This window comes from Macrobrachium nipponense, chromosome 24, assembly GCF_015104395.2.
Source record: "Macrobrachium nipponense isolate FS-2020 chromosome 24, ASM1510439v2, whole genome shotgun sequence".
Taxonomy (NCBI): domain Eukaryota; kingdom Metazoa; phylum Arthropoda; class Malacostraca; order Decapoda; family Palaemonidae; genus Macrobrachium; species Macrobrachium nipponense.
Window position 1 is genome coordinate 459,906 of NC_061091.1, and position 25,000 is coordinate 484,905.

General features: G+C 36.3%; 1 protein-coding gene across 6 annotated transcripts in view; it reads right to left on the minus strand.

Annotated features, from left to right (window-relative positions):
• The window catches only part of LOC135204602 (rho family-interacting cell polarization regulator 1-like), a 272,580-nt gene extending 257,325 nt beyond the window's left edge, over window positions 1-15,255 (minus strand). For 5 of the 6 annotated variants that reach the window (XM_064234765.1, XM_064234771.1, XM_064234777.1 and 2 more), the window contains exons 1-2: window positions 15,196-15,255; window positions 14,313-14,739 (exon numbers count right to left, since the gene is read on the minus strand). In XM_064234765.1, the coding sequence (XP_064090835.1) occupies window positions 14,313-14,348 (36 nt within the window). In that variant the 5' untranslated portion in view covers window positions 14,349-14,739; window positions 15,196-15,255. Of the gene's footprint in view, window positions 1-14,312; window positions 14,740-15,177 lie in introns of all 6 variants that reach the window. The other variant, XM_064234757.1, reaches the window with a different exon arrangement.
• Between the last annotated feature and the right edge of the window lie 9,745 nt (window positions 15,256-25,000).

Here is a 25,000-nt window from a genome sequence, read left to right on the forward strand (position 1 = left end):
CGACATCCTAAAGGATAGACACGCCCTTGCAAAAGAAGATCCAGGACTTGAGGAAAACAAAACATGGACAGTCTGCAGTCTAATCGGATCTCAGTTTCGTCACCTGACCTCAAACACCTGCCTTAAAACACCTGTTATATAATTAAGATCCACTCTCTGATCGGAAGACACGTGACCTTGAGCGTCGGAATGATAAGTATGAGATAATAATAAAAAGAAGTAAAAAGCATTCCTCTACATTCTTCAAATCTGGGTTCTTGTGTGAAATCATATTCATGCGTTTCAGCTAAATTAGTTTGCTCAAGACAACGCAAAATATTATTTTAGACTTTTCGTGTCCTACAAATACGGCTGTCATTTCAGGTACTAGGATGTATTATCATATCTGAAATGAAATCAAATGTAAACCATTTCCCAGAATAATCAACCTAAACTCAAGTTTAATTCACAACAATAGTTAATCAAATCTCTGTCAGCGTTCCAAACATATTTGCAGCGGGCCACAATCGAGCAGCAATGGCCTACTGTCATTCTCAGAATACAGCCATTCATTAACCATTCCTGTACGATAAGTTGCGACCAAACATGTCTCAACCAATCAGCGATGATGCTATTCAATAATTCATTAACCAAACCTCAACGAAAAAGCTGAGCACAAGGAAGTATCAACCAGTAAGTCAGCAGTGAGAAAATGAAATATACTTTATCAACCAATCCTCAACAAAAAGCCACGCACACAAGCAAGCCTCAACCAATCAGCAATAACAAAATCAAGCAATTCATCAACCAATCCTCAACGAAAAGCCACGCACACAACAAGCCTCAACCAATCAGCAGTGATAATCTCCAACAATTCATCAACCAATCCTCAAAGAAAAGCCCCGCACAACAATCCTCAACCAATCAGCAATGACAAAATCAAGCAATTCATCAACCAATCCTCGACGAAAAGCCAACGTACACAACAAGTCTTAACCAATCAGCAACGACAAAATCAAATATACTTTATCAACCAATCATAAAAAAAAAGCCACGCCTCAACCAATCAGCAACGACAAAATCAATAAATTCAGCAACCAATCCTCGACGAAAAACCAACGTACACAACTAGCCTCAACCAATCTTCACCGTGTAACCGCAGACACACAAACCAAACCCAACTTGACCCTAAGTCAGATCGCACCTCATCTCAGGGTAACAGCTTCGCCGCCAAAGCACTTCTTCTTCTTCTTCTTCTTCCTCGAGGTGCCAAAGACGGGATAGAGGAGGAGGTGGCGGCCACTAGGTGCCACTATCTGGCTCGGTTTACACACCAAGCACTCACTCCTGCCAAAAACAAAGTGCGGATGCCTGCTTCTTCGACACACACAAGTACGAACTCGCCAGCAACGGCTGGAAACACACACACAACGGCGTGGAATTTGGTAAAAGGTTCATTAATATATTCGCATTGACGTGTATATCAGTTCGCTGGCATATACGCGAAGCTTACACTTGTAGGCCACCGGCATTTGATGATACTAGTTGCTGCAATCTGGGAAGGCAGTTTACTACTACTACTACTACTACTACTACTACTACTACTACTATATAATATAATAATAATAATAATAATAAATAATCAAGTAATAAATATAATATAATAAACAATAATAATAATAATAATAAATCACTTCTACTCTGGTGGATCCTAGTCATTACTGTATAACAGTTGATGCAGTAAATAATATACATGTATATGTACAAATATATAATATATATATATATATATATATATATGTAATTAAAATGACGGTAATTTAATGCTTTCCTCCTTTGTTAACGACAAACTAACGATGTTCTAGAATTGATGCGTACCTATTAACATCAATAACAACAAGAACAACAACAAAAATATAAGCTACCAAAGACAGAGTACAAAAATTCTCATTTTTTCACTGATCCAACATCGACGGAACAACATTCCTTAAATTAGTCCCTGATTCTCTCAGTAATCTTTACTCCCCTCCCCTCCCCTCCCCACATCCCCACATCCCCCATTCCCCACCTCCCCCCCACCTACCCTTCCAACGACCCACCCCATTCCAACAACTTTCCCTTCCCTCCCGTCTCATGCCAATCCACAAGAAGCACGAAAACATTTTTAAAATGCTTATTGACGAAGGCCAAAGTTCAATAACCTATAAAATTGTGGTTATCTGAGGGAGCTTTGACTTCTCTGTTGTGAGCTCAATCGCGCAGAAATACGTATGAATGGATGCATGTATGTGCGTGTATGTATGACGTACGTATTAACGTATGTGATTTTAACACCCCATGCATCAAATGCTGGATTAATATCAGATAAATATAATTTCAAAAGACTGACTACTTACTAACTACAAACCTAACCAATTGCGTCTTCCACCTCTATGGCAAAACGGAGAGAGAGAGAGAGAGAGAGAGAGAGAGAGAGAGAGAGAGAGAGAATTTCTAGTATAACAAGAGGAAAATCTTTAGACAGCCCAAATAAAAATCAATAAATAAGAATAAGACACCAATCACCTTGACATGAGAGAGAGAGAGAGAGACTCTAGTCCTAGAGAGAGAAAAAATCTATATAAAGACCAATAAAAAATCAATCAATATAAATAAGATACCAATCACCTTGACATAAAGGAGAGAGAGAGAGAGAGAGACTCTAGTACTAGAGAGAGAAAAAATCTATATAAAGACCAAATAAAAATCAATCAATATAAATAAGATACCAATCACCTTGACATAAAGGAGAGAGAGAGAGAGAGAGAGAGAGAGAGAGAGAGAGAGAGAGAGAGAGAGAGCCAACATCAACGCCGAAACCTCGGCACTACTTTTGACGCCTGGTGAATCTTGGCTTCCTTTCAAGTAGGTTAGATCACAAAGGTTCTCGATCAAAGACCTGCTGTCTTTAACTTCCGTCCTACTGCTGAAGATGTTCTATTATGCCAGAGATCTACTATCCCGTGAAGGGCGGGGGCGGGGGCGGGGTGGGGGGGAGGGGGGTGGAAGTTGGCCTACTGTACTGTGAAAGCCTCTTTTGGTAGTTAACCTGAGTTCCGATGTGAGCCTAGGTACTTCTGAAGACATTTGATGTATATAATATTAAGACTTTACAGATGTCATGTATATGTGCTCTCTCTCTCTCTCTCTCTCTCTCTCTCTCTGTATGTGTATTTTTTTTCTCTATCTTTTGTCATCTAAGTCTAAATGAAGTTTCATACAACAATGGTCTTCAGAGGTAAGCCCATATCAATGGTCTTCAGAGGTAGGCCCATATCAAAGCTTGGGATACTTACCAAAAGTAAGTGTATGTGTGGGTGTGTGTTAAACTAAGAAGAAATATAAATACACACGTATATATTGCATATAACCTAAGATGAAATATGGGATCCACAAACATATAAAAGCCATAACATATATAGTACTAGTCTTCAAACATATAAAGCCCATAACATATAGTATAGTACTAGTCTTATACTTTATCTTTTCACGACACGATAAATATCAAATGAATTTAGTTGTATACAGGCTCAAATCCAAGAAAATTCCTACGCAGATCCAACATCAAACCACAATGACTACGACAGGCCCAGTCAAAAACGGAAAATTCCTGAAAAATATAACACGGTACAAGATTTGAATTAAGGGCCTACGTCATGCTTCGAAACCTAGCAAATATGTGCAGAAGTTGGGAACAGCGGAATTTGTAACTCAATAACCTCATCTATCTCCCATACTTCCAATGGGCCTAGCATTAAGAAGAAAAAGTTCATTAAAACGGTTTTTTATCGCATTCGTACAAGTCTCGGCCTATTTACAATAATACAGAGAAAAGGACAAAAAAACTAACGGTATTCTATTACTTTTACTCCGCGTTTGAACGAAGTCCCAAAACATACTTCACAAGGAAGAACACTGATTGATTTCGTGTTCCACTCACTCACAGCAAGGTCAATCAGAACTCGTTTGGCGCAATGAGAATTGATAAAGTGTATAAGTGCACACACCCACAGTCCCACACCAGGCTTTACTGCACATGCCCACACCAGGGCACCTGAGGAGACGGAGAGAGAGAGAGAGAGAGTGAGGGAGGTGAATCATCGCGATTCCAAGCATTGTGTTGAGTCTAGTATTATGCTAGTGTCATTAGGAGGGCTCAAGGCACTGCGAAGTTTGCTGCAGTGAATAAAATGTTTAACATTAACATCATTTACTTCTCATACTTCTAGCATTGTTTATGCAAGGTTATATGACACGTTTCTTATTAGAATTAATTATTTTCTGGTCGTTTAACGGCACATGCATACCAAATGAACAGATCGGTGTTCGAGTAGACACCCGAATCCAATTACGAAATAAAAATAATTCCGAATAAACTGCATATGGACTAGATATAAATTCAATTCATGAAAGTTATAAGGAATTCGCTTTCGCATTTTCTCTCCACACTAACGGACCAATCACCCCCAAAATATCTGCGACTATTGTATTTTTCTTCCACCTGAACAGCATTATCATTAGAAGCCAGCGGCTGTTCCCAAAATTCCTGTACCGTATAACCACGCTAAGCTCTGTCACTGTGCTATCTTCCTAATGAGGTTACTTTAATGCATTCCACTCTCTTACTTGATCACTATCATTCACAAAATATCTTTGAATCTCATAACGCCATCTCTGAACACCACTATGCATTCCTCGAGACAATAAGTATACCGTACTTGTGGCCGCTCGAACCATTTTACTGATGGCGGTAGGCCTATCTCCGTGGAATCAGAAATAAGATTTCTACGTATTAATTAAACAACACCTGTCGTCAATGACAGCGCCCAAATCGTATACCTACTTCCTAGTTCACAAAAAGGCGTTCCCACTGGGTTCTACATGAAAGGAATGTTTCAAATTCCTCTCCGCCATTTCCGCTTTTTCTCACACGCTAAACATAAGTTTTACTTAAGCTAAGTGTATCTGATACATTTATTCGACGACTTTAATGCCAGCTAAGAGAGGGAGAAAGAAAGTTGTGTAGTTCACGACTTCCAAATAACCACTTTCCATCGCTCTACAAAAACTCTTTAACTGTAAAACTCGTGATGGTATTACATTTTTAAACCCGGAAGCAACGTGTATGCGATGAATATTTATACATGAAAGGAATGACGCTCGTGTTCTTCAAGACATCGGTTATTCTGAAGCCTGTTAGGCTCGAGCTTTCGCTGTTATTATGTCATAAATAAAACGAAGAAGAAAAGTTGAGGCGTAAAAATGACTCGTATGTTGAAGAGCAGATTGTAACATTCAGAATGAAGAATGTGATAACGGTATACCAAAACTTCTACTTTTATTTTTCCGAATGTCACCTACTAGATGAGCTGCACACGACATCAGACTATTGGTCTTTCAATTATACGCATTATTAGTCGAGTATGACTTATTAGGAGCGGATAGTGTCCATGAGTGCCATCAATTTCTTCAAAATACCAGTTGATTGTTATTTTCACTGTTTAATCTGTGTCCCACGAAACGCAGGATACTGACATAGGCCTAAACACAATCAATTCCCACCGGGGAAAATAACTGCTATACAAACAAGGCTCATCCACAAACAAACAAAGAACATACAAAGAAAAACAAAACAATTACTTCATACAGAAATGAAACGTCAGTGTGGACAGGCGTGACTGTGGCGCTGAAAGCGATCATAGGAGCATGAACAAGGATGCCTACATAAGCCCTGAAGATTTAGGGAAAGGTCCAAAACTGAGGCCAAACGAGAGAGAGAGAGAGAGAGAGAGAGAGAGAGAGAGAGAGAGAGAGAGAGAGAGAGAGAGAGATTTTAATGTATTCTTATATTTGATGACAAGACGTAACGACCGGCTGACACAAGATTTGTGTTAATTTTTTTACTTTCTGGTGAAAAACAGGTACTCAGAGAGAGAGAGAGAGAGAGAGAGGAGAGAGAGAGAGAGAGAGTAAAAGCCCTTGCTGAAGCGGGGGCATCGTTCGATAAAACCACACCAACACAGAGCCCTATGATGGAGGGAGAGGGAGAGGGAGAGGGAGAAGGAACGGGTAGGAGAGTGTGAGTCATGCAGTTCTGTATACTTGTATTTTCCTCCTCTGCCTCTAAACCCTCAACTTTTGGCTGAAAACAAGGGGGGTTGGGGGGGAAGAACATACACATACATTTCCCCTACGTACCAAACCTATGCGTCCATCTCCAATTACGAAAATGGACAAAACTTCAAAAATGCAACACTGCCAAGAGGAAGGTTCCTCCATAGGGACCCAGCATGACAACGTATTTGAACGGAATAGTGCCAGAGAGCAAAGGCGTATAAATGTACGTAGTGCCACCATAGCCGACGTCACTCCCTTGGGACACAGCGACGTGTCCTAGCACGCAATTGCAGAATTCCTCAACCTCTTTTATTCTCCACAACTGCCTAAAAAGACCGTCAGGCCTACCAACACTGTATACACACCAGCCACCTCGCTTTTATTTTAAGATTTAGATCGCGTGCGTGGGTTGTCAGTGAACACTCGTTTACATCTGTGGTAACTGCGTATGATTTTGCATATCTGGAACACATACACACACAAACACAAGCTGTTCAAACAGATTATATGTCGACTGCGTCTAATGTATGCTCTTCGTTACCCATCTAAGCTCGTCCTTGAACATTATATGGGTATTCGTGTTCAACATATATATAGACCATTGAGTATTAAAATGACCTCGTACTTTTGTATAGGCTTATGATTACTAAAATGAACGTGAATATTTAGTCATTTCTACGTAGCCTACGCAGAATAGTCACGGCCATATTAAAGAAAATCAATATGAAAGACTGCACTTGCCATCAACTCCCACAACCAAATGACGTATACAATGAATGTTATCGTTCAACTAATTAACCGTCTAATTCCTACACCCTATTGAGTGGTTATGTGCTGTGTTTCATGACCCACTAGATGTGCTCAAGGCCTTGTACCTTTATCAACTTTATCACCAGACAATAACGTGCAATGTGTATTTGTTTATAGAGATAAATACTGTATCTACGAAAGAGACCCTCACGACTAGGCCGAAGGATGTGGGGGTAAGCTGGCTATATAACAACAAAATTGAATAATGTACACATACGAATAGGCTAAGTAGGATATTGCAGTAAAGCAACACAGGATGTGATTTATTGTTATCATTGTGGGCACAACAATGGGACTACTAAACGTGCGTGCGTGTTCAGATAGAACTCACGAAACATGGGGATGAATTATTGAGCTTGATAGTACAGTAAAGCACATTTCCTTATCTTTATCGTTTTTCATTTTTACTCATTTATCTATTTCCTTGCATGTACATCATTGCAATTACTGTTAAATGTTCTTTATAGTTTTATTTAATGTTGGATGTTACCTATTACGTACACTTGTGTTATTTGCTCTCTGTTCTCGTAAGAGAATGGTATTCTGTTAAAAGAGTGCTATGTGAGTTCATGGTAGTTTGGCTTATCAGTGTAGCCAGAGAATAAATAAATAAATAAAGAAAAAAAAAATAAATAAATAAATAAATAAACAAATAAAATATAATCATCAATAACTCCAAAGCCACGTGACAAATTTCCACTCTTTCAACCTTCTCTTACGGGAGCCGCGCAGACGCTACCACGTAACATCCCCCCCTCCCTAAAAAAATAAATAATAAATAAACCTAATATACCTAAGCTTATAAAACTATGTTAACGAGGCTTCCAATTAGCATACGAAAGATCTCGAGTAGGCTACGCTCTGGAGTGAGGGCTACTACGTATGACGTAAAAGGAAGGACATGAAATAAAAGCACGGAAATAATTAAAGGGTGGCTACATACTTTTTATTTTTTTCCACAAATTCTTACGTAACTGAAGACTGTCTGGTTTGATGTGTGTAATATGTATACTCTTATCCACTTACTCCCACGAGTCTCGTACATATTCGTATTTTTAAGAACTTTCCTTGCGCAACTGACTTTTAATCGATGTTTAGAAATACCATTGCAGTTTTTTTTTTCTTGGTTTTCGTAATTTTTGTCACATCAGTCGATCAGTATAGCGCTCTCTCTCTCTCTCTCTCTCAGTACCCGGTTTTTGCTCAAAATATCGCAATTCCAAACAACATTTTTTTCTCCATCGCCTAAGTCTCATTCTCTCTCTCTCTCATTATCTTTTTTTGTCCAAGATATCGTAATTCCAAACAAACATTCTCTCTCTCTCTCTCTCTCTCTCTTAGTAATTTTATTTGTTCCAAGATATCGTAATTCCCAATAAACCTTCTCTCTCTCTCTCTCTCTCTCTCTCTCTCTCTCTCTCTCTCTCTCTAGCACCTGTTTTTTTGCTCAAAATATCGCAATTTAAAATAAGAATTCTCTCTCTATAGCAAGTTTTTTTTTTATTTGCTCAAAATATCGCATCTAAAATAAAAATTCTCTCTCTCTTTAGCACCTGTTTTCTTTTTTTTTTTTTTTTCTTTTTTTTTTTGCTTAAAATTCGCATTTTAAAATAAAAATTCTCCCTCTCTCTCTCTCTTTAATACCTGTTTTTTTGCTCAAGATATCGCAATTCTAAATAAACATTTTTTCCTTCATCCTCTCTCTCTCTGTCTCTCTCTCCCTTGCCTTATCACCCAACCACTAGTGCTGCTGCAGATCCCTTTAATATCGAATTGCACTACTCCTCCCCCTCCTCTCCAATGCTATCCACCCCTACCGCTCCCCTACCACTATCCGAGGCGTCCCACCCTCATCCAAACTTCCCCCCGCGCCCCCTCAATCTCCCCATGCTCCCACGCACTTTCCCCTTGCTCCTTCCCCTGCACCAGATTCAAGGCTAAAGGTCACCCATTGCCGACTCCTTCTACTCCCTAAGCCGCCTATACTTCCTCTGCTTTCACTCCTCCTACTTACTCCACTTCTACTACTTAGTCCACTACTCATGCTTTCAATCCTAGTCCAATTACTCCGAACGCAACCTACTACTACTCCAACTCCATATCTGTTCGAACCTACTCCAATTACTGTTACCACTCCTACTCCTCTCAAGGGCATAATAGGCTCTTCCTTCTCCTCCTTCCTGAAGACAGGGCACATAATATATAAGTCTACTCTATGACGTCATCCTAACCGTTATTTTCGAAAAGGATATTTGGACGATGGTCATTAAAACAGCATACACACGCACATACACACTCGTATGTGTATATATATATATATATATATTATATATATTATAGATGATATATATATATATATATATATATATATATATATATATATATATATACACACACAAAATATTATGACGATGATCACGACTTCGGTTACAACGACCTTCAATTACTCAAGAGGATGCTGAATGTCGATACTGAAAAACGATCATGGAAAAACGCCATCATCATCATCAACATAAAGATAAAACTAAACTATAATACTCGACACTTCGGTGTTTTCAATTTCAGCCAACGGTTCAAGAAGGCCGCGTTCCATAGCCATGTCGACACAGCGGAAAACCACCTCGGCGCGAAATACTTTTCTGAATCCCCAAAAAGACGCCACAGCGCACAAAATTATCATGATACCATCGCCCAGGGGGTATTATCATCACAGCGCCATCACAAAATCGTCAAGAAATCGCCATATTAGACTAGCAACTTATAACGAACAATTGGAAGACGAAATAATAAATAAATAGCAGTACCCCTCACAATGCAGACGCAAGAGACGACATATTAGACGAGCGTATCATATAACGCAGAACTGGATAGCGAGAAAAATAAAACTTAATTAAGAATACAAAGCTCCCTTTTATTCAGCGATGTTATACGCAAGGTCGAACTGCTATAGTAGTAGATTCACATCAGCCGTGCATTTGACGTCTAGGCCAGTCCCTTACGACGCTCCTGATTGGCTGTTGATAAGCCAATCACAGGGCTGGAGACTCTCAGTCTCTCCCGATAATTCACATAGGCAGGGTGTATGTATGTTCCACCTCTCCTGAAAGATGGAACATACATCCTGCCTATGTGAACTCTCGAGAGAGACTGAGAGTCCAGCCCTGTCATGGCTTATCAACAGCACCCAATCAGGAGCGTCGTATGGGACTGGCCTAGACATCAAATGCAAGGCTGATGTGAATCTACTATAGTAATGCTATACCAGAACCCACTTGCTCTAAACGCTGAGTAATTACACCGAGGAGCATATGATAAAACACACACACATGTTCTTCTCATGAGGGCTGCTTATTGAATGCTACGAGGTAACTGGCTGAAATTCGGGGGGTATTACCGACGAGATAACGACAAAGAGGAAGCAGATGACTTAAATGGAGACGAGAGTAGACGACGCGGATCAAAACAGAAGCAGATGTTGAGATAACAAGGGAAGTTTAACTTTTAGATAAAATAGGTCACAACTCTATTCAAATTTGAGAGGAGAAGATGCAGATGAATAGAAAAGGCAGAGGCTGCAATAATGACAGAAGCAGACGAAGCTGAAAAAAAATTCTTTTTAGAAATTATTGATAAAATGGCAGCAGGCAATTCTGTTAAAAAATGGAAACAGAAGGTGCAAATCAATAGAGAAAGCAGAGGCTGTAATAATGAGGGGAAGCAGACAAAGCTAAGAAATTTATTTTTAGAAATTATAGATAAAATGACAGCAGACAATTCTGTTACAAAAGGGAAACAGAAGATGCAAATCAATAGAGAAAGCATAGGCTGCTATAATTACAGAAGCAGACGAAGCTGTAAAGAATAAAAAAAGTTTTAGAAATTAGCCCCAACCAAAGGCTAAGTACTAAGTCATCCTTGCTTCCTCGTGACAACAGTGTTTGACGTAACTGCAAGAATAATTAATAAGTCAGATGTATGTTTAAAAATAACCGCGAAGTATTAAGGAAGTATAATGGAGTATGATGAGAATATTCATAAAGGAAATATGCACGCACCTAAGCCTACACACACACACACACAGGTCAAAAAGGGAACAAATAGATTCTCGGTTTTGACTTTGTGCTAAAGTACAGTATATAGACATAAAAAATGGTTGAGGTTCACTTCACCATAAAAGGAAATGTCTCTTAATTATTCTTATAAAGAAAAGACGAGGTTAGTTAGGAACAGCAATCGATCACAAGTACAAAGAAAAGTAATTCATCTTCAAACAGTCATTGTCAAAATATGTAGTATATAAAAATACTTCGCGAATACAAAATGTTAGTCTAAATATATAGTCACAAGACAAGGAAAATACGTGCATATTTATTTTCAGTGAAAAACACTGAATAGGCCTAAAAGAAAGACACCAGAACACTAGAATTCATCTCCACAATCAGAGGAAGCCTACAAAGAATTCTCGCCTACGATCAAAGGAAAAGACTTGGATTCATAACGATCATTTGCCGTAGAACAAGCTTAGGCTAAACCTAACCTAGACACAAAGGCAGCCACCTTCAGATAACAGATTATGAACGTTGTGATACAACAAACATGAAACTTATCTTTCTTGATACAAAAGCCATGTATATGACTTATAAAGAGTATACTTTTTTTTATGTAGACCCATAGTCTGAGAAACGCAACACAAAAATCACGAAGCAAGGAATTAAGACAGACCTAGACCCATTCACCGTCATGTTCCATATCACGAAATTCATAATAGGCCTAGGAATCAAGTTACTTCCTTTTTCGCTTCGTAAAATAAAACACAATACGACACTTATCTATTTTTCAATTCCCTCAGTAACAGAAATAGCCAAAGACCGTGAGACGAAAGCAATATATATTTCTTCTCTGGACAGGAAAAAATTTAATCAGACAGAAGACAAAAAGCCGGATTTACTGGAATCCGAGACAGTTAGTACGACAGGCATCCAACCACCGCTATTTACAAAAGGTCAAACCTTGATCAGCTCATGCCAGACATTGCAGAAGCGGTAGTTGCAACGCTGGATTGCAATTTATGTATCAATATTTATATATCAATGTGTCAATGTCAATCATTTAGGTGCAGGTAGTCTCACATTTCTCAGGTCAGGTTTAATACCAGAACAAAAACAACCATTTCATCAAAACCAAAAACGGTAAATAAGATAAAATAAAATAAAACAACTATATAAATATGTAGAGGAAAATTATAATTGTTAAAAAAAACTAAAATGTCTACGGGAATATAACATACTTTATCAGACATCCACGATGATTCCCAACATCACGTACAGGCCCAAACCTTGATATTCTCACACAACCACAAAACAAATATGACAGAATCTCTTCCTTAAACTTTCGTCGTTTAATTAACAAAAATGATCAAAATCAGATCGGTCTAGAACTTTTATGAACGATACTGATTTGATTTTAAGGTAAATTCGGTGGATGCAAAGTACTTTAAACTTTCACGGTTAATTCTGCTTATACAAATACTATGGACACTGGTCTCGTGCTATTTTTTTGAAAAGTGAATTCTATATTCTAATTACGAGGAGAGTGAGGCGTATATATTCACAAATAATCATGTTACTGTAGACAATCCTATTAATCTATACATTATACACGAGAGAGAGAGAGAGAGAGAGAGAGAATTAAATATACTTCATAGCGGCGCAGATATCACCTCCAACACAGCATTGTTGTGGTTACCGAACTCCATCCATCGTGGTAATTATCAGTGGTTATTAAGAGATTGTGTAAGATTCCCAGCGAGTTTTAATCTCGTCCATTGTTCGTGATTCATGAGGGCAAATCCCGCCTAATCTGTCGGGGCTACGTCATGTACTACTCCAGGGGGCATAATTTAGATGAAATTAATGGTTACGTTACATAGGCCTACGAGGCTGTGCCAGTTATACGAGATATTATAACAAATGTTTGGCAATTCCCCAACACAACTGTGAAAAAAAGGCGGCATTTTTTCCATTTATTTTTTTTTTATCTCCTGGATTTAGGCCTATTCTTCATTAGGCACGACTCAGGTGCTGTTTTTCTCACATAATTATATACTTTGGGTTACGACAGTTCCTCATGGCTCATGATTCTGGCTAGAAATTAGAATAACCTGGGTTATGAAAATTCAAGAACAAGGCGACAACGTATTTTTTGTATAGAACTTTACATTTCATCACAATCCTAAATTATGCTGTCTAGGCCTAACCGTCATTTCTCTCCAGATAATAAATCCTATGCGTATTAAATCAAGTGGCTACTGCATTATCTAAATAAACTTAAAATGAAAAAGCAAAATCTTCCGTTTATTTTGTTCCAAAATCTAGGTCTTATTAGGTGAATGCTCATAACACTACCTCTGAACATTCTTTTTAGGCCTATAATGAAAACTCCAGTTTTTCTATTTTGTTATCACGTATTCATAAGCAACAGTGTGCGTAGACGTTATCATATGGCTATTTCTTATGCCTCTAATTACGCGTCGACCTTGAATATGTTTATTTCAAATAAAGAGAGGGATTTAACAATTTACAAACATTGATTTCAAGCGAAGAAAACGCTGTTCAAACCTTCGATTTCATTCTTTGTATTCAGATTTAAGCCTAAGCCTACCTGTCAGAGGGACCGACTCGTGTTGGACACTTCTAAATACAATAGTGCAAGGTCCTTTCAAATTTAGGCCTTCCTCGTAGTAGAGTCAACTTCTTATAACAATGATAATGCATAGGCCTAATCATTGCCTACTTTTCAAATAAAGGTGGAAAATGTAGAAAAATCACTTTCTTAGACTTTCGTAAATTTAAGACAACTGATAAAATCCTGCTTGCAATACTATTAAAACTGTAAAATATTTCATTTTTTCTCTAATAAAAGATAAAAACAAAAAGTAAATTTAAGTCAACTGATAAAATCCTGCTTTTAATACTATTAAAACGGTAAAATATTTTATTTTTTCTCTAATTAAAGATAAAAACAAAAGGTAAATTCAAGTCAACTGATAAAATCCTGCTTGTAATACTATCAAACTGTAAATATTGTAATTTTCTCCAATAAAAGATAAAAGCAAACTTAAGTCAACTGATAGAATCCTGCTTGTAATACTAGTAAAACTGCGAAAGATTGTATATTTTCTCTAATAAAAAATAAATAAAAAACACACCCTGATAAAATCCAGCTTGTAATACTATTAAACTGTAAAATATCGTATATTTTCTCTAATAATACATTTTAAAAAATCCCCGTATACTTTCTCTGATAAAGAAAATAAAAAAAAAAAATTCCCGACTCCTGATATTCCTTTCGAACTCCCATAGGCCTACCTGTGAGTGGGCGTGACTGAGGTGGCTGCTCCTCATGGTGGGTAGGTCCTCCTCCTCGTGGGCGTCGTCTTCAGCAAGGAGGGTTGAGGCGAGGCATGAGTTGGTTGGGGTAGGGGAGGAAGAGGAGGAGGGAGGGGATGATGGGGCTGAATTCTCCACTTTGGCGGAGTAGTGTCTTCTTTATTGAAGGGGGTCGGGGTGGGTGGGTGGGTGGGGGTACGTCTCAGGGTTTTTATATAGCACTTTTCAGGGGGGGCGAGGAGGGGGGGGGGCACTTAGCACTTTAAATCCACTTGGGGCAATCCACAGAGGGCGATCATTGCATTTTCGGGTAAATCGATTCCTTCCACTCTCTTAATTATAATCGTTTAAGCTTGTTTTTGTTCACCGACGACAATTTCTGTTTTTGACGATTTATTCAAACCATCTAAAAATTAAAAGCAAACTTAAGATGAGAAAAATAACGTTAACAGTAAAAATTTTAAAAATATATATATCTGAATCTACGTTGTTACACAAACCGTTGGATGACGCGTCCGACCGATAAACTCAAAAAATAATTTCGTAAATGTTCTATTATTTATTCAAAAGCTTAAAAGTTTCACTGGAATATTTCTCTAACCCGTAAATGAGACAATTAAACATAAGAATATTTAAATCACAAAACTTCAACGAAAACCCTGGGCCTGATATAGCCCGAAGTTTAGCGCCAAACGTCTCCCAAAAATTGCAAGATTGGCACATGCGCACGTTGATAGTCACTAATGTCAGAAAGGAACCCTGGCTGCTGTACGTTTGATAAAACATCGACTAAATTCCACCATTGAACGCGAAAATATAAGAAAAAATGGCGAAGGAAAAAAACCGAGACAGCGGCAGAGACACTTGAAATCAACCCTTTCCAGTCACTCGTCTAACAATCACTGTTTACATCGTGTGAGGGAGGAGGAGGGCGAGCGAGCCGCCCGCTTACACACTCACACACGTGCTGATTCGATCGTTGCCAGCACTCGCCCGCCTAATTATTCATTTATACGCCCGTTTCATTCACTTCCCCAAGACCCTGCACGTTCAGGGACGTTGCAAGACTGCATGACGTTTAAGAATCTTGCGTTAGGTCGTCCTGTTCATGACGTATGGCGCCTGCACTACCCGTATTATTGGGTTGAATTTAAAGACGAATTGTGAACTTCGACAGCAATTCTGAGTGAACAGCCAATCGTGGCACCCCCTCTCCCTCTCTCTCTCTCTCTCCTCCTTTTCCTCTCGCTGTGTCACTTCGGACCCGGACGCCGAAGGTGTCTCAACGTCTTTTCAAATAGGGACCAATTGCACTCGAATTACTTTTCAGTGATTCCGTGAATTTACCTCCGAAAGTAGCGTTAGATTTTCAAAGAGTCTTTTCAGGTTCGTTATCTCCAGGTGATGCACACTGCAGTGGTCCTATTTTATCTGATACTGGGATCAGATAAAAACTATTTAACTAGCATATTTATAAATAAATATTAGCATTATACAGATACTATTACAGAGGCGTACCGTACGCCAGTCATTCTGCACAACTTATAAGCTTTTTATAAAAAAAATTATTCATAAGAGATTAATTTCTTAGTGTAACTCTCTTCAGTTTTTCTGTGTCCAAAGTTTTTCCTTTACATTTTTATGGTTTTGTTTATTTTATTTTTGTATGTATATATATCTATATGCACACACACACACACGCATATATATATATATATATATATATATATATATATATATATATATATATATATATATATATATATATATATATATATATATATAACTGAATCACGGAAGTTTGGAACGTGATAAATCCATTAATAAAGGTATAGTAAAGGACGTTTAAACGTCGAAAGATCTCGCGGAAACTTCGTTGTTTATTTTTTTCCCTCGTGGCTTATACTTATATATATATATATATATATATATATATATATATATATATATATATTTAATATATTTATATATATATACCTACATACATTACTAAGATGAAATTAGCATCTTCCACTTGAATTTCTACGGTGTTTTAGAATTTCTACAAGAAAATAAAAAACGAAAAACAGAAAAATAAAACATTAATTTTCACATTTCAGATTTAACTTTTCGAACGAATTTTTTGTTCAACTAATAATCCGACAGAGGAAAATAATATAAAATATAAAAACAAATTACAAATTCTGACATTTTCAAAATAAAAAAAAAAAATTATGAATTCGCATTGCTATAGAAAACGATAGAAATACGACTTTGAAATGCAAATTTTGCCATTAAAAGCAATTAAAGTTATCGGGAAAACAATCTATATAAATGTAAAAATCTGACATATAATTTGTAAAATTCTGACATATATAATTTATGAAAGTGTAAAATGGTGACATACATAATTTATGAAACTGTAAAAATCCAACTTTAATAATCTATGCAACTGTAAAAATCTAACGTGTATAATATATGAAACTGTAAAAATCTAACGTATTTAATTTAGGAAACTGCAACAATCTAACGCATATAATTTATGAAACTGTAAATATCTAACGTATATAATTTATGAAACTGTAAATATCTAACGTATATAATTTATGAAACTGTAAAAATCTAACGCATATAATTTATGAACCTGTAAAAATCTGACATAATTTATCAACATGTAAAAATCTGACAAATATAATTCATTAACACTAAAAAATCTGACATATATAATTTCTAAAAATGAAAAGATCTGACAAATACAATTTTTGAAAATGTAAAAATCTGACAAATATAATTTATGAAAATGTAAAGCTCTGACATATATAATTTTATGAAAATTTAAAAATCTGACACACCGAGAGGAAAAGAAGGAAAAATATAAATGATGGAACGCAAATTCTAAAAATGACAGCAAAACGCTGGAAAAATATGGAAAATAAAATGCAAAATATGCCATCGTCAAAACACGAGAAAAGAAGGCACATTCAAGCTATAAATACCACTTTGAAATAAAGAAGAAAATGCGTAAAATCGAAATACAAATTACAACATTTTCCCTTTCAAACCCCCAAAAAAGAGAAATTTTTATAAAAGTGGAAACCGATCGAAAAATCCGATTGCCGCCACTAAAACAAAATAAATAAAAAAGTGGAATAAAAATGACTGAATATTTCATTTCGTACCCGGCGGCTATTGGTAATTTCAATCCCATAAATAAAAATCAAGAAGCCATAAATAAAGAAAAAAAACACGTAAAAAAATAGCAGAAATGTGAAAAAATGGGGAAAATAGCTTAAAAAGTAAACAACCAGCAAGATAGTGGGGGAAAATAGCAAAAATGTAGGATCGACGGGAGAAGGACGTAGGGAAAATTAGCTAAAATGCTAAAAAATAAAAAGAGAAGTATAGAAAAACAGCGAAAACGTAGGATAAAGCAAATTGCTCCGGGTGGAAAGCCAATGGTAGAGGATGATTCCCTCAGCGGAAACTCTAATCGTTTCAAGCAAAAAGAAAGAAAGAAAAAGATTCATTCCTTACAGTTGTATTCGTATTCGCAATCCAGGGGGGGTGGAGAGGAGGGATATTGTGAAAATACATGCGTGCCTTTGTGCAAGTGTGTGTGTCCAGGTGTACTACACTGTATACGGATATAAAAAATTACGGACAATTTTTTTTTTTAAATTACTTACTTCATCATATATACGTGAGTGTGTGTGTGTGAGAGAGAAAAGCAGTATATGGAAATGGCTATAGTCAGGAAAAGAGAGAGGGAGAGAGCAGCATGTCTATAGTCAGAAAGAGAGAGAGCAGTATGTCTATAGTTAGAGAGAGAGAGAGCAGTATGTCTATAGTCAGAAAGAGAGAGAGAGAGCAGTATGTCTATAGTTAGAGAGAGAGAGAGCAGTATGTCTATAGTCAGAAAGAGAGAGAGAGCAGTATGTCTATAGTCAGAAAGAGAGAGAGAGCAGTATGTCTATAGTCAGAAAGAGAGAGAGAGCAGTATGTCTATAGTCAGAAAGAGAGAGAGAGCAGTATGTCTATAGTCAGAGAGAGAGAGCAGTATGTCTATAGTTAGAAAGATAGAGAGCAGTTACGTCTATAGTCAGAAAGAGAGAGAGAGAGAGCAGTATGTCTATTGTCAGAAAGGAGAGAGAGAGAGATAGCACTGTAAGAAAATGTCTACAGCCAGAGAGAGAGAGAGAGAGCAGTATGTCTATAGTCAGAAAGAGAGAGAGAGAGCTCAGGCCTAATGAAAAATTCCGACGATAAGTGAAGAATTTTTTTTTCTTTCTCTCCTACTTCGAACAGTATTGCCACAATCCAGCAATCAAACACATTCCTCAATGTTGCCAAGAGAACGTATAACGTAATTCTGTCTTCACCCTTAAAAAAATAAAAAAAATAAAATCCCAAGACATTACTAAAATTCCCATAACAAATTCAACTGACATTTTCCACACCAACAGCAATCATTGGATTGCCAACACTGAGCCAGGAGACGGTATTTTACGATAATTCCTTGGCTAATTACTGTGTCACGGCACTAATTGTAACTCGGATATTATTTTGTAACGGAAAAAAAAAAACAATCTTAATTAAAGGATGGTCACTTGATTACGCCAGATTCATTAAAGGGTACAATAAAATTCGCTCAACTGAAGTCATGAGAAGCGTCGTTCGTTCAAATTAATGTTATCATTGTTATTATAATTGTTCTCGGTGTATGTGTTACCTTGCTCAAGACTATATATATATATATATATATATATATATATATATATATATATATATATATATATATATAGTCTTGAGCAAGGTAACACATACAACGAGAACATATATATATATATATATATATATATATATATATATATATATATATATATATATATATAATATACACACACTTACATGTACATATGTATATACATAATATATAAACATGTATATATATATATATATATATATATATATATATATATATATCACATAACTATCTTGATTATAATAGCGAACGTACCCAACCAGCCAAAATCCAAATTAAAATGAGTACTCCCTACAAGCATCAAAGAAAACGGACCGAAGGAAAATAAACCAATGACCAGATTCGTTTTCCGAACGCATTAAAAAGTATTATAAAACCCAAAAGAAGTGACTGAATCCGGTTGGCAGGAAAAAAAAAATAATAACAAAGCGGCAATGACTCGCTAGGGCCGCCATCCATCTGTCGTCTTTAACTCGTTGGATTTCTTATTGAAACTTGTCCGCTTCTGTGGTTTTGATATATTATGACGTAGCCTATCGTCTTGTGGAAACCGTTATGTCTCATTATTTATATCTCTAATTTTTCATAGTTTAATTGAGTGGCCGATGGCTCGGCAACCGAATTTCTCTGTTGGGTAAAGAGGGCTTGAAGGGAACGATGAATAAAAGCAAGATAAGGCTTATACACGATTATTATTATTATTAGGAAGGAGGCCTTCTCTGAAACAGCTATATTATATTATTATTATTATTATTATTATTATTATTATTATTATTATTATTATTATTATTATTATTATTATTTATTATTACAAGAACCAGTTCATTGTAAAAGGTGTTCATGAAAAGTGTGTTCATATATGTTAATAACAAGAGGAAACAAGAATTAATTAATTATATATATATATATATGTGTGTGTGTGTGTGTGTGTGTGTGTGTATGTATGTATTATATACACACACACACTCACACATATATATAAAGGTGCAATCCTTCTTTCCACCAGTAATTCCTGTCCAAGAAAAGAGAAAGAGAGAGAGAGAGAGAGAGAGTACTTGGCATCTAAAGTTATTTTTATATATTTCATATTGTTCCTAACAGGAGAGAGAGAGTGTGTGTATGTGTGTTCTTGGCATCTCAAGGTATTTGTAAACAATATATGCTGTTCCTGACGGGTATAGAGAGAGAGTACTTGGCATCTAAAGTCATTTTTATATAATTTATATCGTTCACAACAGGGGAGAGAGAGAGAGAGAGAGAGAGAGAGAGAGAGAGAGAGAGAGAGAGAGAGAGAGAATTTAAAATTATTTGTATAATATTATATGTTGTTCCTAACAGAGAAAGAGAGAGAGAGAGAGACCCAACCAACATCAATGATGACTTATCAATAAATCGGGCACCCGGTCCCAATTTATAGACTTCGGACACGGGTCCAATAATCATAATTCAGATCTGGTCAGCTGTCACCATGATTTCTTAAAACACCCCCAGTGGCTGCTCTCTGGATGGGTGGATTTATATACGCTGCTTTACTTGGCTTCATCTGTATTTATAGGATGGTATCGTTAATATGTAATACTACTTGTTTCCTTCCTGGTCCGAGAGAGAGAGTGATAATACTTTTAAGAGATAGCAAAGTAGCAATATTCTGTGTGGTTCTCTCCTCCAAAGGGAGAGAGAGAGAGAGAGAGAGAGAGAGAGAGAGAGAGAATACTTTTAGGGATAGCTAAGTAGCCATATTCTAAGTGGTTCTCTCCTCCAAAGAGAGAGAGGGAGAGAATACTTTTAGAGATAGCTATGTAGCAATATTCTGTGTGGTTCTCTCCCTCAAAGAGAGAGCGAGGGAGAGAGAGAGAGAGAATACTTCTAGAGATAGCTACGTAGCCATATTCTATGTGGTTCTCTCCCTCAAAGAGAGCGAGAGGGAGAGAGACTACTTTTAGAGATAGATAGGTAGCAATATTCTATGGGATTCTCTCCTCCAAAGAGAGAGAGAGAGAGAGAATACTTTTAGAAATAGCTACGTAGGTAGCAATATTCTATGGGGTTCTCTCTCTCAAAGAGAGAAAGAGGGAGAGAGAGACAGAGAGAGAGAATACTTTTAGAGATTAGCTAGGTAGCAATATTCTATGTGGTTCTCTCCTCCAGAGAGAGAGAGAGAGAGAGAGAGAGAGAGAGAGAGAGAGAGAGAATATGAAGACCATGAAACCGTCCTCGAGGAGAAATGAGAAGAGGTTACGAGAGGGAGAAGAAGAAGAAGAAGAAGAAGAAGAAGAAGAAGAAGAAGAAAAAGAAGGATAAAAGGAGAGCATCTTCAATAATATCTCTGAAGATTACGAGAGAATTGTTCCCAAGCCATCCCACGGTATTAATCGCTTCTCGCTAATGATTTTCTTTCTTTTTTTACTTTCTTCTTCTTCTTTTTCTTCTTTCTCTGCAGTTGGGTCCGATATCTATCTTTTAACTGCGCTAAGGAGGAGGAACTCGGAAAACACCTCTTTAGTCTAATCTCGAAATTTAGAAATATTCTCTCGATAATCGAACGGTTCTTCGGAAAGATTGACCGCGTTTGATAATTGTTTTCGAAGGAAATAATTATCCACATGTTTTGAATAAAATCATCCACATGTTTTAAATGAAATTAGCCACATGTTTTAAATAAAATTATCCACATGTTTTGAATAAAATTACCCACATGTTTTAAATAAAATTATCTACATATTTTGAATAAAATTATCCACATATTCTAAATAAATTTATCCACATGTTTTGAACAAAATTATCCACACGTATTAAATAAAATTATCCACACGCATTAAATAAAATTATCCACGTTTTAACAAAAATTAACCAAATATTTTAAATAAAATCATCCACATGATTTTAATAAAATTATCTACATGTTTTGAATAAAATTATCCAAATATTTTAAATAAAATTATCCACATATTTTAAATAAAATTATCACATGTTTTAAATAAAATTATCTACATGTTTTGGATAAAATTATCCAAATATTTTAAATAAAATTATCCACATGTTTTAAATAAAATTATCCGCATGTTTTAAATGAAAAGATTAGCGTACTTTGCATTACTGATAGACGTGAATTGCGCTGGCTATAGCCTAGTGAAACCATTTCCATTTCATGAAAAAAAAATTATATATATATAAACTGAAAGCAAAAATTCACATCATTTACATAGAGAGGAGACAATGAGAATTAGCCATTTTAAAATCACGAGATATCAGAAAAAAAAAAAAAAAAACATGATAAAAGACATCTTTCTGTCGCATTTCTGACCGTTTACGCATAAAATCCAAAGCACTACCGACATGTATACGTATATCTGAATATATTTTCTCATTCGTAAATTAGCATCCAGAAATTTAAGTAAAAACATTGCTCCTTCTTTCTATAATATTTACATAAATACAAACTGCTTACGCTTAAAATCAAAAGCACTGACGACACGTATACGTATATCTGAATATATTTACTCATTCGTAAATTAGCATCCAGAAAAACTGAGCAAAGACATTGCTCCTTCTTTCTGTAAAATTTTCAGAAATAAAAACTGTTTACGCTTAAAATCAAAAGCACTGACGACATGTATACCTATATCTGAATATATTTACTCATTCGTTAATTAGCATCCAGAAAAACTGAGCATAAACATTGCTCCTTCTTTCTGTAACATTTTCAGAAATACGCTGTCTGAATACGAGCGCGTATTTGCCGATGTATTTATGCGTGCATAATGAACAGCGGTTCGCTACGAATGCTTGAGGGAAAAAAAAGACCACGTCTTAATGATTGCTTTTAAGAAATTACTGGACGTTTTCAATTTCCATAAAAGGCCCCTTCGAACCCTAATCAAATAAGGACTCCAGTTCACCCCATCCACCCTTATACATTGATGACATAATTCCTAAATGAAACTCAAGAGGAGGATATTCAATTATTGAGAGAGAGACGTCACGGCAATAGTTGTTTAATGAGAGAAGCCAGAATAGTGACGTCTAATGAGAGAAACAACGAAAATTAAAATAGATATACTGTATTTTATTAGAAATAATTTTTCTGTACAGTTTAACATGCACATCATTTATATTTTTTACATTTTCATTCTAATAAATGGATCATAAAGATCCTATCCTAAAATTCCTGTACTTTTAATTCAACGCGAAACACCTTTTCAGACCTTTTTAGGTTTTCCTAACAATTCACAACACCCCCCCCCCCCCCCCCCACCGCCCCCAAAAAGAAAAGACAACAATAAAGTGTAAGTAGGCTTACTCCCCGAGAAAGCGAGAAAATTGTATAACTCATTTATGAGACTGTACTGATGAATCTAAGAATGCATGAGTGAATACTTACAATACATTTTTAAGTATTATAATTATTCACTTCATAAGTATTATAAACTTCATTTATCATATTTAGCGTTCACTAAAGGAAGGATCTGAAGACTTATTTAATGAGGAAAAGGCTTAAACTGTGACTTAATTTTTTCACTGCTCATGTGCCTATCGTTGTAACCAAAACATAACAATGATGGCCATTAGATACGACTGTCTTTTGTCGATAGTTTTACACCTAAAATCAAAATACATACTTAGCTATAATGCTAATGATAATGTCTAGCTTCTACACCAAAATTGGGACAAAGTCTGTCGCATAAAAAGAAGTTAACTTTACCTCCAAAGATGTGTCTATAGTTTTATTAGTAATAATAAATTTTGGCTAACTTTACAACTTTATCTCAAAGACCCGTGTGACTTTGTCAGAAAAAGGTGCTTTATCAGTAAAAACTTTTCTTGTTTTAGCAACCAAATTTTGGCTAACTTTATCCCAAAGACCAGTCTGACTTTATCAGAAAAACACTGAAAAGTGAACAGTTTTATAGCTTTAAATCTCGAACTTTACCACTATTAAAAAAGCTAGTTTTTTTCATGATGCAGACTAATTTTATAGCCACTAAAAAACTATCTTTACCATAAAAATACCACTAGCTTTACCACAAGAAAAGTAATCGGTCTTATTACTAGAAAATTATTGAACAATTGAATTGACATATGATTAAGTCTCCCACGAGAAACACGGCTGGCGTCATCACCAGACAAAATATTTATGGATGAAAATAGCGGAGAAAAAATATATAAATAAACAGTTCTCACCTTATAATTTGCATCCTGTTACCCAGCCATACGTAATCCTGCAAAGAAGAGAACGATATTGTTATATCAAATGAACAAGAAGACATATATTTATACAAATATGTGTGATTATTATTATTATTATTTTTTTTTTTTTTTTTTTTTTTTTTTTTTTTTTTTTTTTTTTTTTTTTTTTTTTTTGCTCTATCACAGTCCTCCAATTCGACTGGGTGGTATTTATAGTGTGGGGTTCCGGGTTGCATCCTGCCTCCTTAGGAGTCCATCACTTTTCTTACTATGTGTGCCGTTTCTAGGATCACACTCTTCTGCATGAGTCCTGGAGCTACTTCAGCCTCTAGTTTTTCTAGATCCTTTTCAGGGATCTTGGGATCGTGCCTAGTGCTCCTATGATTATGGGTACGATTTCCACTGGCATATCCCATATCCTTCTTATTTCTATTTTCAGATCTTGATACTTATCCATTTTTTCCCTCTCTTTCTCTTCAACTCTGGTGTCCCATGGTATTGCGACATCAATGAGTGATACTTTCTTCTTGACTTTGTCAATCAACGTCACGTCTGGTCTGTTGCACGTATCACCCTATCCGTTCTGATACCATAGTCCCAGAGGATCTTTGCCTGATCGTTTTCTATCACTCCTTCAGGTTGGTGCTCGTACCACTTATTACTGCAAGGTAGCTGATGTTTCTTGCACAGGCTCCAGTGGAGGGCTTTTGCCACTGAATCATGCCTCTTTTTGTACTGG